The sequence below is a fragment of the Nansenia antarctica genome, assembly GCF_963989245.1.
Source record: "Nansenia antarctica genome assembly, chromosome: 5".
NCBI lineage: Eukaryota > Metazoa > Chordata > Actinopteri > Argentiniformes > Microstomatidae > Nansenia > Nansenia antarctica.
In genome coordinates, this window is record NC_137690.1 from 67,035,780 (window position 1) to 67,051,682 (window position 15,903).

Genomic DNA, 15,903 nt, shown 5'->3' on the forward strand with positions numbered 1-15,903 from the left:
GGGCTGTCACATCACTGCCAGTTAGCAGAGAGAGGAGGAACAGGTACAAGCTAGGACTCAAACCCTCCTGTATGATCAACCCTAATGTCTACTGAGAGGGAGTCCCTCTCTCCCTCCCTCCCTCTGTCCCTCCTTCCCTCTCTCCCTCCTTCCCTCCCTCTCTCCCTCCTTCCCCCCCTACCTCTTTCCTTCCCTCCATCCCTCTCTCCCTCCTTCCCTCCATCCCTCCTCCTTCCCTGATCAACCCTAAGTTCTACTGAGAGGGAGCAGGGAGTTGGAGTACCTGACAGGGCAGATGATGAGAGGGACAGAGTCCCCTGTATAGAAGCATGGGTAGAGGCTTGCGTTGAAGCTGCAGCCAGTGAAAGAGTAGATGAGAGACTTCGCCTCCACGTCGTAAAAGGAGACCTCGCCCTTCTTGCCATCAGCGTACACCCCCACCCTCTGAGGTTTCTCCTTCAGGCTGAGCACCACTTCAGGACATGCAAAAGCGCGGTACCGACCATTCCACAGTCTCACAGTCCACAGTCCCACCGTCCACAGTCCATCCTGAGGACTCGGTCTTGTACTCTGTCTGTTCTCAAGACATTTAGGGCAATGGGTAGTAGTCATTTGGAGATTGTAAGCGCAACAACTCCATGTTGTACTTCTCTTTCCCTTGCTAGTAACTCCTAAAACCCACCTAGTCTTCTCCTTCACCTGCACCTCAAAGTAGAATCTCTCTGTGAACCCTGTCTTTCCTAGAACAGTGGCAGCACCGTCAAACCACTGTAGGCCTTTAGGGAAAGACTTCTCTCTCAGTCTCACTTGTTTCCCGTCTTCAGACACGGTCAAACTAGGATGTGCTTCACTGGGGTTCAGAATCACGTCCACCGCACACTGCTCCGCCATCACCAGGTCAATTCCACGTCTCAGCTTCTCCATCTCTTCAAACACGGCCGTCCTGACAGCGTCCATACACAGACCGCTGTCAACCTTGACCCTAGACCAGTCCTTGAATTCCGGGAGGGTGAAGAGCGATTTGGAGCTCTGGAGGAGGTGGAAGTGGTCATCAATGTGTGAGAGCTGCTCTATCTTAGCGCTTCTCCTCTCTAGCTCGGTGATTTCCTTCTCCATCTCCTCGATGAACCCTTCGTCCTGGCTCTCTGCTACGTTCTGCTTCTCCTCGATACCCCTGACGACCAACGACTGGCTTCTCTCTAGGGCGCTCGCCAGGTCAGTGAAGATCTGCACGGTGTACGCCGTCAATCTCTCTGCGTCGCTTTTGTTTTGATCTACGGTGCGTCTGACCTCCGTAATCTTCTGACGTCGGTCTTGAATCATCTTCTGCGCGGTGCTCTCTGTTTCCCCCAGCTTGACCTTTCTCTCTCCAAACCCTTGCTCGATGGGGACAGTCTGGTGACCCTTGTGGTCCGTCTCAGTGCAGAACTGACACACACATGTCTGGTCAGTCCTACAGAACCGTTCCAAGGGTCTCTCATGCTTCTTACACACCCTGTCCTCCAGGTTCTCCACAGGGTCGATCAGCTTGTGTCTCTGGAGGGTGGCCACTCTCCGATGAGGCTCCAGGTGACTCTCGCAGTAGGAGGCCAGACACACCAGGCAGGACTTAAAGGCTTTGAGCTTCCTCTCAGGGCAGATGTCACAGGCCACTTCTCCTGGTTTGGCCAGGGGTTGGAGTTGCTCTTGGGTGACTGGTGTGACTTCAACCGGAGATAACTTCTTCAGCTGAGCTAACATTTCGGCAATGAAAGTGTTGATTTGAAGCTTAAGTCTTGTGCCGAAATGCTCCTTACACATTGGACACTGGTACAGGTCAGTGCTGTCCCAGTAGTCACTGATACAGGCCATGCAGAAGTTGTGTCCACAGGGGATGGAGACTGGGTCAGTGAACACGTCCAGACAGATAGAGCACTGGAACTGCTCCTCAGACAGAACGATCTTGGAGGCCATAGCTGAGGACAGACAGACACAAACGTTATTTCAGAAATCAGTCGCTTAAAACCCCTTTATCCTTAGCTTTGACGTTTTAAGAAAACGTTTTTTTATCAGTCACAAGTCACAGTGTTACACTAAATCATGGAAATAGTAGCCTAGATAAAATTGAACATTTTATACAGATAGAAAAACAGGAAAAGCTATCATTATTGTTCATTGTTGAATCTCTCTCTCTCTCACCCGTTGTCGACTTGTAAGGAACTGTCTGTATACTTGGTGCAGCTGTGTGTAAGTTTCTTATAACTCTCCGTTTAGCTGTTAGTTTCACTTCAGCAAAGTGACGCTATCAGCCCCTCCTCCCTGCCCAGTACACATTTTCTTAAAGGGGTACGTCATTATTTATTTTTTTACCTCATCTCCAGCACTATGTCAAGGTCTACACCAGTGGTTCTCACACCTCTCCTCGGGGACCACCAGCCGTTCCACATATTTGATCTGTTCCACCACCAGCACACCTGATTCAACTAATCAAGTACAAACCATAATTGCTTTATACTTGATTAGTTGAATCAGGTGTGCTGGTGGTGGAACAGATCAAATATGTGGAACGGCTGGTGGTCCCTGAGGAGAGGTGTGAGAACCACTGGTCTACACTATAATAACTTTATTTTGTTTTATTTACTTAAACAAACCCCCCTTCCCCCAAATACCAGACATACATATACACAAACACTATACATAGCCAGACGCCCATAAAAGTAAAAAATAAATAGTACAAACAAAATGAAATTATATTACATTATCATGCTGTCAGATTCTTCAAAAAAGGTTAGGAAAGCTTGCCAAATAGTGAGGAATTTCCTAGTAGATCCTCTAACAGTGTATCTAATTTTCTCTAATTGAATATGGTACAGAAGAAAAAGAAGAAGAAGAAGAAGAAGCAGAAGAAGAAGAAGAAGAAGAAGAAGAAGATGAAGAAGAAGAAGAAGAAGAAGAAGAAGAAGAAGAACTTTTATTTGTATAGCCCTTTTCCTGCAAATGTTGCAGCTCAAAGTGCTCCAATCATTGAGTATTGCTTTTTAGCTATTAGGAGCCCAAATCCGATGGCCAGTCAGGCAATGATCGACGTCGTTATATCGAAAAATCTCCTTTCGTTTTCTTAAGATAATCTGTTAATCAGTATTTAGCCTGGTATATATAGTATATGTATGTGTGTGTATATAGATATAGATTTACATGAAGATGTTAAAGCTAGCTAGCTATGATTTATCATCAAAATAATCAACAGCAAGCTAGATCCTAAACTAGGGCCGGTGGAGGTATGTACTGCCAAAGCACACCACACGTTTACAATACAAGACATAACGATGTAGGAAAGAGGACAACACCTGAATACAGGCTGTGTTCGGAATGGTATACTAGCATACTGCATACTAGCATACTCGTTTAGTATATACTGCATACTGCATACTAAATTCATAATAAGTATGCGAAAACCAGCTGACCGTTTACACCAGGGGTCCCCAAACTCCGGCCCGCGGGCCGGACACGGCCCACCCCCACACTTGGACCGGCCCTTTGAACAACGTCAATTTTCTACAGGCGTTGCACTCGTGGATTTCTGTCATTTCTGACTGCAATAGCGGCACTGCGCCGACGTGGTGGCGGGGGCGCTGTTTCGCAAATAAGTTATCTTTAGTTTTTGCTAGTGAAATAGCTGATAGTTGATGTTGACTGCTCAAGGAGAATACATATTTGAAAGTACAGAATGCCTGAGAGCCTTATATTGCATTATATTACATTATATTTTGATCATCTGGTGCCTGAATATTGTGCTTTCCTTTGCATAAATAATGACATTTCCACCATAAATTGATGCAGAAAGGTCACAAATTGGTGCATATCAATTCACCAGAATGGTAGAAATTAAGTGTTTGATGCTCGTTTAAGGACCCCCAGACAGCCCTGCTTCATGGGTCCCCCCGTGTATGATGAGGGTCCTCCCTCATGTATCAGACTGTAAAACTGATTATATTTCATTGACATATCACTATAGGTATAAATTCCATCCAAATTCAACTGTTTAGACTTTGTTTGCATCCACCAGTGCTCTCCTGCGCGCAATTGCTTTGCGCAACCGCCTCCATTTCACTCCGTTCCATATTATTTTATGTTAGAGACCGACCCAGGCCCCCCATCACAGAAAGGAAAAATGATGTGGCCCTCACAGAAAAAAGTTTGGGGACCCCTGGTTTACACAGTATGCATTTCACCGGGAGCGGCGAATTTTCTCAGAGCGAATTTATGAACGCATCCTGCGTTGCTTTACATACCTTCACTTACGGAGTTCGACAGAAACTGTTCCTTCCTAACATAATTACAACAAGTTGTAAAATGATTTTGGGGCCCAACATCTTTAGCTAGCTCAAGTAACTAGCTTACTATATTGTTGTCTTAGCAGTTGGTAAAAGAACATGATTAAAATAAATATATATGAGCAATAACATATTGTGGGCTTGCTGCAGAAAGCACTACAACCAACTTGTCCGTCTGAAGCTACAATACTGGGATCATTCGTTATTGGGCTACAAGCAGTCAAATACTAGGGGAACGTGAGTAAAAGACACAAATAAACTTGGATTTCATGCATTTCAAGTGGCATGTTTGTAATCATGACGACGTAACCTTGTCTAAGAATGCATTTCACCATGTTAATTCCCAGTATAGTGAAAATACCACCGCTCATCCGTGATCAGACTTAGCTGGGGTGCTGCAGCTGAAGAGTATCAAATAGAGTGCAAAAAAGCAGCATCTGCACACTCAAATCTGTGCAAAAAACTATGTTTATTGCAAGCTTTCGGTCCCCAGGCTATCGGACAATGTAAACAACAGCTGTATGACAAGTTTGTATGACGCAGTTTGACGAGGCTGAAAGCGCACAGGGTTGCCAGATGGGATTGACAATTTACAGCCTAAACTGTCTATAACCTCAAAATCCAGTAGCCCATTCGGCGGTACCCGCCCCATCTGGCAACCCTCGACGCGCAATGCATTTTGGGAAACAGTACTCCAAAAGTGTACAGTCGTAACACACTTAAATTATTCCGGAAATATTGCTCGCATACTAAATTTCTCGCATACTCAAATCTCGCATACTGTACAGTGTGAACGCTCTCGCCTACTCAACTCTACGTCATATCTAGTATGAGTAGTATGCTAGTATGCTATTCCGAACACAGCCACAGACTTTTTGTGGAGAGAAATCCCTGTTTGAATGACGGAACTTTGAGAATAGAGTGACAACAAAACGTTTTTGAACATTTTTTACATTTTGCAAACTGCTCCCACGGCTACAATTGTATGTCTATATTCAAAATGTTTACATGTAAACGTAGAGCAACTCTTACTGTCACTTAAAATGTCAACAAAAGCCTCAGAATGTATAGTTTTCCGTCAGGAGCCGTTTGTTTGAGAGCTAGCCAAAGAGACAGATGTGTTGGTAGGACTCAAAACAGGTGCGGCCGGGTGGTAGAGAGAGTGGACCAGCACACAGACACACTCACACACACACACACACACACACACACACACACACACACACACACACACACACACACACCCCAACCCCACAACTTGGCCTCTGGGTGAGCTAGAGAAACGTGGGTGCAGGGGAGTTGTTTCATTCGGTAACATAACTTGGTTTATTTTCTCAAGCTTACGTCTTCTAGTCATCTCTTTTTCGGGGTGATGGAGGAGAGATTGGCAGTGAAATTCCAAATAAAATCCATGATGGGACTTTGCTCATCATCCTCTGTCCTCACACACTCATGTCTTTCCCCCTCCATTAATCTTCTGTTATTCAACACGTGTGAAAACGGATTGTATCCTTTGTCTCAGAGACACTATGGCATACCGTTTCTTAAATAGGCCTACTCACTTAATTTGGGTGAGATGATGATAGGCCTACTTTGCAACTTTACAGTTTTGGTAACTGTTTCTCTACTGTAACATAACCAGGTACATTAATAATAATAATAATAATAATAATTAATTAATAATAATACTCTGGTATGTACTGTATAACATGATAGCCATCTATGAGCAATGCACTGTATATAAGATGATGACCAAGGGTCTTTCTGCTGCTGACCAGATTCAGATTCATTTATTTATTCAAGGGACAGTGCATATTAATAAAACAAAAATAAATTGTAAATACACCAGAGTTAGCCCGAAAGCTAGTTTTCATCCGCAGTCCCTATGCCATGATGTTAAATTATACAGCTCCCTGGAGGAAAACGTACATTTAAAAGATAAAATATAGGTAGACCTAGGCACAAAAAAGTAGACAGGACAAGCATTTAGCTTAAGGGCATAACATAGGGGGTTAAAAGAGCAAGCAACATATAAACACAGTAAGCAGACTAAAAACAAGCAACACAGACTGTACAGGTAAGACATGTTAGGCGGTACACAGACAGGCGGTACACATGACATACAGGTATAGGACAGGACATTTCAATGTTGACAGATGTGTGTGTTGATCATCCACTGTTTTAGGTGCTTTCTTTAAAGGTGCCTAATTCTTTGAGGTGCCCTGGAATCAGGTTCCATTCACGTGACCCTCTAACTGACCAGGCATACTGACTAAAGGCACTCCTCCTAAATGGGATGGTGCAGTCCCCTCTGGTGACACCCCTTGTGGTGCGTGCTGTACTTCCTGGTCGTGAGATGAAGGTGTTAAGTGGTGGTGGGGCTAAATTGTGGATGGTTTTATAGACACGGCAGAGGTTTGTGTAGGTTTTCAGATTGTCCCACCTTAGAATGTTGTGTTTCTTCAGTATTGTGCAGTGGTGAAAGTGTCTTGGCTTCTTGTCTAGTGTTTTGATTGTTTGTTTGTATAGTGACTCGAGTGCTTTGCAGGTTGTGGGATTTGCTTGTGACCAGCTTGTTATACAGTAGTTGATGTGTGTGAAGATCATGGCGTGGACATACATGGTAGCTGCCTCTGTTGACATGTAGTAGTCCCTTATAAAGCGGAAGTTGGACAGATTGAACTTGACAATTTTACAGACCTTTTTGATATGTGCCTTAAAAGTGAGGTTGGAATCTAACAGCACCCCAAGATATTTGAACTCGTTCACAACTTGTAGTTGTTCCCCTGAGACAATGACATGTGCCTCTTCAGCAGAATGGTTTGTTTTGGAGACAATGACATGTGCCTCTTCAGCAGAACGGTTTGTTTTGGTAAAAAACATGCTGACCGTCTTGGAAACATTAAGTTGGAGACGACAGTGGTTCAACCATGTAGTCACCTGAGCCATAGATTTGGTAAGTACAGCAGCTACCTCCGTCTTGGTCTGACCATGTACAAATAGTACAGTGTCGTCAGCATACATTAGTATATCAACTTCAGGACACACTGATGGCAGATCATTAATAAACATGGCAGACCAAGGGGCTGAGTCCTGTTGATGGGGCCCAATTTTCTTTTAGACTATGTAGGCTACTGTATTTGTTTATTAAGATTTCATAAATATGATATATTGTCTGAATTTGTCTTGTTTTAATGTTCCAATTAATTTAATGTTCCAACCCCCAATATGGAACTGCTTGGGCCATTGTGACATCGTGCCAATAAGACTGGTCATGGAATCTAGTACTTAACCTTCATGAAGGGAAGCTCCCCACTGCTTCTGGCATACTATGCCGTCAAATGCCTCTTTCTTGAATTGTGCCATCAAGTTCAATGAGAAATTACACATTAAATCTTGAGCATGCAACTCATTCCTTGCCAGGGTGATGTGTTGGTCCTCGTTCTCCCTGGGAAAGTGTCGGGTGGTGGAAGTGGAGCAGGCTGGGGGGGTGACGTTACAAATGGTACAGTCCAGCCTGCCACACACACAGCAGGCTGGGGGGGTGACATTACAGATTTGGGGCGGCTGTGGCACAGGAGGTAGAGTCGGCGTCTAATGATCACAAGGTTGGCAGATCAGCGGTTCGAGCCCCGGCTGGCCACATGTCGAGGTGTCCTTGGGCAAGACACTGAACCCCAAAATTCCTCCCAGTGAGCGGGCCAGCGCCTTGCATGGCAGCTTGCCGCCATTAGTGTGTGAATGTGTGTGTGAATGAGAGGCCATTGTAAAGCGCTTTGGAGCAGCAAAAATGGCGCTATATAAGTGCAGTCCATTTACCATTTACCATTACAGATGGTACAGTCCAGCCTGCAGCACGCACACAGTGCATGGGATAAGTGATATCCTATGTTATCCTCCCCACACCAGCCATGCTCTTCAGCCTTTCTGTCACTTATCTATGAGCAATGCACTGTATATAAAATGATGACCAAGGGTGTTGCTGCTGCTGACCAAGGGGCTGAGTCCTGTTGATGGGGCCCAATTTTCTTTTAGACTCTGTAGGCTACTGTATTTGTTTATTTCATAAATATGATATATTGTCTGAATTTGTCTTGTTTTATCAAATGTTCCAATTATTTTTCATTTCTTGTGCTGGTTTATTATGAACAACGTAAAATTGCAGGAAACTAGCACAAATAATTGGGTGGGAGAGAGGGGTCGCCGCTGGCAAAGCGTGCACAGTTTTGGGTCGCTCCACTGCCAAAAGAAAATCCAACTCCAAACTTTTGGTGAAACTTGGCAGCCCTGTTCTAGACGTTGCCGAAAGTGCACTGTGCAACCAACCCCATCATTGAAACGATTTAGGATTAAAAGATTAATTTAAAAAGACGTAGGCTGCACGGAAGTGATCATCTGAAGTTATGTGATCTTCGTCTTTCGAGTTCAGACCTGACCTGTCCCAACGAGAAAGACCAGTCCCTAATTAGGCAATAGGTGCGTGGGAGCTGAACTGAAAAGTCAGTGACGGTCAGTAGCTGAGTATTTTCCCTCAGAGCCAGACTGAAGATGAATTTACTGCACATACTACAGACCAATGTTTCCCACACAATAGGTTTAAGCCTATTATTTGTTGTTTTATCTTTAATATATCGGACATATCGGGTGAAACGAAGCAGCTCTGACCGTTTGCCACCTGGGCCCACACCCATTCCTGTCCTTGGTAACATGTTGCAGATGGATTTGAAACAACCGTACAAGTCCTACAGCGAGGTTAGTTTCAACACTTTCAACACTGTTTCTCACGGTGTGTTTTCACCGAAGGAACCCAAATAAGTCACTTACGCTAAGACGCTTTTGTTCAATTCCTGGTAGGTCTATTAAATCTGGGAACTCTGCTAATTAACATGTTTTTAATGGCACGGCTCATTGGCTCCTCAGTGCGCTATGCCGCACCTTAGCCTGGTTCTGATGCGCAATAATCTGAAATACTAATCGACCCTTTTTTTTTTCACCCGTCATCCGGTGATTGAAATTCGTGAGCTTAGAATTATATGGTTCTATCTCCTTTTTTGTCAAAATTTAGTTTTTTTACATAATCTGATCGATTAGGTGTTTATTAATGCCTGTGTGCTGTTACTTTAAAAATGTTGACATTTTTTAGTTAGTAATTCATAAAATACAAAGGTTCCATCTCACAAAACATAATGGAATGTAAAAACTTTGGCGCTCAATATCTCTGAACTGCCCTAAACGGAGATAGAATAGAACCTTATCATCATTCTAAGCTCACGAATTGGTGAAACGGGTAGGCCTACGACAGGTTTTTAGGGAAATTCTAAACTAAAAGATTGTAAACCTTCAAATATTGGATGGCGTGAAGAGCGCACGCAATCCATCACAAAGACTTCGCTACAGAACATAATATATGTGGAATGAAGCCCACCCTCAAGGTGTTCTGTTTTGTAATGTTAATGGACTGTTATTGAATGTTAACGGCAATCAAATTAAAAAAAGAAAATGTGGTAAACGCCAGTAGAGTAACATACATTATGTAAACCAGCTCCTTCCCTTCTTGTGATTTTTTTAAAAGTTTTTTTTTTCTTTCCTAACACCAGGGGAGCCACCCCTCCTAAATCTCGTTGTTTGGTACCTGTACTGTAGCAATGACAATAAAGACCATTCATTCATTCATTATAGATGTATAAGAATGTGCGCTATAAAATGAAATCAGGACATTCTGAATTCCTCTCTCTCTCTCTCTCTCTCTCTCTCTCTCTCTCTCTCTCTCTCTCTCAATTCAAATCAATTCAATTCAACAGGCTTTATTGTCTCTCTCTCTCTCTCTCTCTCTCTCTCTCTCTCTCTCTCTCTCTCTCTCTCTCTCTCTCTCTCTCTCTCTCTCTCTCTCTCTCTCTCTCCTGCGCAGCTTTTACCTGCCCACAAATAGCCGAACTCTCAATGTTTTGAGAGCGACAGAGGTCTGAATGCAAGGAGCGGTTAGAAGGTAGAGGAGGGAGTGCCATGCCAGTAACAATGCTTATGGTCCTGATGCTAGCAGCCCAAACAAGTGTTAACATTGGCGAGTCCTGGTAGAATAGTTTAGCTCCCTCAGAATCGCTTTTATTACATCCCAATGTAAGCAAGTAGGCCCTACACAAGTGTACACCTCTTTGGCTTTGGTCCTCAACATTGGCATTGGAGCATCAAGATACAAAATCACACTAATAAAGTAAGTAAAATAAGGAGTGTGGTAGTGATGGTAGTAACCAATCATACTACAGTGAATTGAATAATGCAAAATGCTGTGCAAAGTACAATAACATTAAATGTTGTGTACAAGTAATCAGTAGTAGTATCATATATATTAGTCATATAATATAATATATTCTATTATTTTAGTGTGTGTGTGGTTGGTTTGGGGGAGACAATCTCAGTTGATCATTGCATGGTCTAGACTTGAGTCTAGAGTATATGTGACAGGGCATGGTTAAAAAGTCTGCAAGTAGGGCAAAATCATTTTTCAGTTTTTTCCAGATTATGAAAGGGTAGATTGTAAGCTTTAAAATGATGTCATACATTGAAATCTGAAACAAGTTGAAGAAGTCATGGATATTTGAATGTTGATACCCTCCAAATGACCATTTTGAGAAAACCAGGCTCAAAGTCTTCACAGAGTTTTTTCACAGAGGTAATGGGTGGGAACAATAGCTGTATAACTCCACCCTAATCACTCCCTCAAGACAACCACTCCCCCATTACACTACCTGTCATTATCTACCTGTCATCTGTCAGTGGGGTTGTCAGCTATGTTGTACATCACAGAGTCTCTGTCTTAATCACAACTATCCTCTGTTCTCCACTGTTCCTCCCCCTTAGCTCAGTAAGAAGTATGGTCCCGTCTTTACCGTGTGGATGGCCTCCAAACCTGTAGTGGTGATATCAGGGTACCAGGCCATCAAAGAGGCTTTGGTAAACCAAGGTGAAGCCTTCAATGGCAGAGCCAATCCTGCAATCACAAAGAACATGCTCCACGGATGTGGTGGGTTAAATTAAATGGGAGAGTGCTGTTAACCATGGTCAATTTATGTGATAATGGACTTACTGCAGAAGAGTAGACTGATATATTCATTGTATCTCTCTGGCTTCTGAACTACTCTAGGGGTGGGAGCGAGTAACGGACATCGATGGACAGAGCTGCGTGGGTTCTCTTTGAGGTCCCTGAACAACTTTGGAAAGGGCTGCAGGAGTCTGGAGGACAGGGTCAACGAGGAGACCCGGAGTTTGGTGAATGCATTTCGTAAATGTGGAGGTAGGTCTGGCTTTGTTGTTCGTAATATATAATATTATGCATATTAATTAATACTGTATATTTTAGCTGTGTGTGTGTGTGTGTGTGTGTGTGTGTGTGTGTACACGTTTGTTTTCAATTGCAGATTCCATCGTCAACCCCAAAGACCTCCTCTACCGTTCTATCATCAACCTGTTCTGCTCCATAGTCTTAGGCCAAAGATTTGAATACAATCACCCAACATTTCAGTTCTTCCACAAGCTTGTTTCTGGATACTTTGAAATGTCAAAAAGCCCTGTGTTTACGGTATGGTCCACCATTTTGTATTATCATATTGTCTTTAGATGTGATGGCCTCATATACAGGTGTTTCAGAAGCATAGATGGATTTGTTTGACTTGATTGCCATAATGTAGTATGACAACAACAACATAACAAATGATAAATGACAGAAGTATGAATAATATGAATATAATATCAACATTACTCATAAGGAGCTTGTCATGGTGTATCCCTCATTGTTGGATGGAAAAAGGCACTGCTTTTTGAAAACGACTAAAGCAAATCAGGGTAAACAACGTTGACATGTAACAACTGCTCTTCCCTCCTCCTTCCTTCAACGTCTCACGATGTGGGTCCTTCAGTTGTACAACATGTTTCCGAGAGTCGTTGGCTGCTTTCCAGGCAAACACAGAGAAGTATTCAAGAACTTTGATGAGTTCAGATGTTTCTTGCGAGAAGAAGCGGATCGCCGGCTCAAAGACATGGACACCTCAAACCCCCAGGACTATTTAGAGGCCTTCCTTGTTCAAATGTTGGAGGTAAAAACAAATGGCTAGATAATTAGTGGTTGGTTATAAGTTAATTAGTGGAACTGCTTCAGCAAGAAGTATATCTCTTATACTTATCTTTCTCTTATCTCTCAACATGGTGGAATCACTGCAATGTTCATTTAGGTCAACGTTCTGAGAGCCCTATTGTTACTTCAACTGCACAAAAAACTCATAAAATATAAACGTTTTAAACAAGAGGAGACCCGCAGAACACATTCTTAGAATTGCACTCTCAATCTCTCAACCAACCAACCCTCTACCCACTCCACTGAACTACCTCAGGTTTATCCAAACTATCTATCCATCCATCCATCCATCCATCCATCCATCCAACCCATCTCTTCATCCACTAATAAGACTCTCACTTTCTTTTAACTACCTAGCAAATCAATCTTATCTATCAAAACATTTTTAAACCTTTTCCACTACCAAAATAACACTTTGAAAGCCTACAAAGTTTCTTCTTGTTAGCAATATACAGTATGATCAGATTTAGTGGGAGTTGGTGGCTGGCCATTTAGAATGTTATGATCCACAATGGATTGTTGTTAATGTGTTGCTGGTAAGTGTATCATGGCAACAACAGGCCACCAGATGTCGCTGTTTACCTACTGTGTGAATGATGGGACTGAATTTGGGACTGAATTTGAACAAATCCATCCACAAGACCTTGAGCATTTGCAGAAGTCTCCCATTGGCATCTATGCACGATGTATGCAAACATTACTGGATAAGTTACTGATTTCTGGGATGGGGCCCTTACATCGGTATCTTATTTCGTTGTTTGGTACCTGTTCGTTGTTTGGTACCTGTACTATAGCAATGACAATAAAGACCATTCATTCATTCATTCTACTTTTCCTAGGAGAAAGATAGGCAGAGCACTGAGTTCCATTATGACAACTATGCTGCGTGTATTTGGGATCTATTTGGTGCCGGCACAGAGACCCTGTCCTCCACTCTGGCACATGCCCTGCTGCTGATGACAGCTCACCCCCATGTACAAGGTACCTTTATTCAAGTCATCTGTACTCAAATAGCAAGTAGTGTTAATATTGAGAAATAGGTCTTTATTGCTTTGGTTATGATTAGGTACTACAGCTCTCATAATACTATTTGGTCATATTCATCATAATCAATTTATTTTATTATCTGAAATGACAGAAAATATAATTGAAAAAGCTTTTGTTTAAAAAAAAGAAACTGTTTGAAGGCACTGTAAAAAAGAGTTTTATGATATTTTGGATTTTTTTACACAGCTCAGTGCTTTTTTGCTCAAGCAATATGGGGCCCTGTGTCTCTTTTCTTCAGAGAAAGTTCAGAAGGAGATAGACGAGGTCGTCGGCTCAAGTCGAGTCCCCACGTTTGATGACAGACCAAACATGCCCTACACGGACGCCGTCATCCACGAAATCCAGAGATCTATGGACCTGGCCCCCTATGCCGTCCCCCACCAAATGAACAAAGATACAGAGTTCTACAACTACCACCTCCCAAAGGTGACCGACCCCCCCCCCCCCCCATTCTAACCCTGCACTTTAGATTTCACCATGACAGTCAGAACAACTGATGCATCATACATACACTGATGAGCCAAAACCTTACGACCTCCTGCCTAATATGCTGTTGGTCCTCTGTGTGCTGGCAAAGCAGCGCTGACCCTACCACAGGCATAGACTCTACAAGACTCTGAAGTTGTCCTGTGGTATCTGGCACCAACACATTAGCAGCAGATCCTTCAACTCCTGTAAGTTGCGAGGTGGAGCCGCCATGGATCGGACTTGTCGGTTACTTAAAGAACTGACTGTTCACTCGCTGCCGAATATATATCCCACCCCTTGACAGATGCCATTGTAACAAGATAATCAATGTTATTCACTTCACCTGTCAGTGGTCATAATGTTTTGGCTCATCAGTCTCTTAGTCTCTCTCTTAGTTTGACTTATTGCATCTTGTTTTAGAGCGTGATGTTTAAGGACTTGTGTTGTTCATGCAGGGTATGGTGGTCCTTCCTCTGCTGTCCTCGGTGCTCTCTGACCCTCACCTGTTTAAGAACCCAGAGGAGTTTGACCCAGAGAACTTCTTGGATGAAAAAGGACGTTTTAAGAAAAGTGACGGATTTATTGCGTTTGGAATGGGTAAGTCTAGTTCTAGTACATGATCCAGATGACATTGCCATGACATGACATGTGTTCTGTCAAAATTGTTGTGTCCATAGGCAATTTACTTGTGTCACTCACCAATGTAGAGACATTGATGGACTGCTAACATCGTCTATTCCTTATTAAGCAATGTTTCATTATCCCAAAATAAAAGATACACTTTAATGTCAAGGGTTTCTGCAGACGAATGCTAACTGAATCAATATAATTAAAATAATATGGATAGTGCATGGGCAAAGACAAAGTATTGCAACCTTGACATTTACCAAATAATATTTGTCTGCAGAAGCTGTGACATATAGGCTCCCATTTCATCAATTTAAAATAATGGGTTCCCAGGATAACTTTAAAAAGTGATTTCTCTCGTTTTAACAATGTTAAACATGTAACACAATTAAAATGGTCTTAGGGTCACACTGTAAAAATGGTTTTGTTGAGCACATGAATCTCCATATTGATGTTGGTGTGTCATAACAATCAACAGACACTTAATTTACTGGCCAGGCCATTTAGTCTCACTGCTGACACGTACGTCTCCTCTCTCTTGTTTCTCAGGGAAGCGGGGGTGTCTTGGAGATGGGATGGGGATACCCAGGATGGCTCTCTTCCTCTTCTTCACCACTATCCTCCAGCGCTTAACCTTCAGTGGCACCAAGCCTCCAGAGGAGATAGACACCAGCACTGATAACTACAGCTTTGGCCAGATAGCGCGGCCCTACGACTGTTACGTCAAACTCAGGACCAACGAGTCTTTCTGAGTCTGTCATCAGCACAGCTGAACTGACTCTAGCCTGACACAACTGTGGTCGAAGGTGCAGTGTGTAACCGTCAACATTTCTGTAAGCATCCTAATGGTTGTCATGACTATGTTTAATAATAATAATAATAATACATTAGACTTATATAGCGCTTTTCTAGACACTCAAAGACGCTTTACAAACTGAAAAGATCGAGTAGTAACATAAAAATACAAAATAAAAGAAAGTATAGGGGTCTAATAAATTTTTTGATTACTAAATCTAAGTGTCTTTGTAGGACAATCGACTCTGTATACTGCAATTACACCTAGATTTCTGGCGGCGAACAAGCAAAGCCAGCGTCCTCTCTCGACCAGCATTTTTTGAAAAGTGGTCATATCATATCTATCATATCATATTATAATTTTTTGATTACTAAATCTAAATGTCTTTGTAGGACAATCTACTCTTTATACTGCAATTACACCTAGATTTCTGGGCGGAGAAGCGGCGAACAAGCAACGCCAGCGTCCTCTATCGCATCTTTTGAAAAGGGAAAAGTTCATGCAAACATTGCAGCTCAAAGTGC

General features: G+C 42.8%; 2 protein-coding genes across 2 annotated transcripts in view; one reads left to right on the forward strand and one right to left on the reverse strand.

Annotated features, from left to right (window-relative positions):
• The window catches only part of LOC308158275 (5'-3' exonuclease PLD3-like), a gene marked incomplete at both ends in the record, with an annotated part of 402,256 nt that overhangs the window by 39,705 nt on the left and 346,648 nt on the right, over positions 1–15,903 (reverse strand). The window lies entirely within an intron of this gene.
• Positions 8,862–15,335, forward strand: LOC308159108 (cytochrome P450 2M1-like; the record flags this gene model as incomplete). The annotated part of the gene is made up of 8 exons (XM_080532861.1): positions 8,862–9,065; positions 11,172–11,334; positions 11,455–11,604; positions 11,729–11,889; positions 13,281–13,422; positions 13,727–13,914; positions 14,412–14,553; positions 15,133–15,335. 8 exons carry the CDS (start codon positions 8,862–8,864, stop codon positions 15,333–15,335), a joined length of 1,353 nt encoding a protein of 450 aa, XP_080388987.1.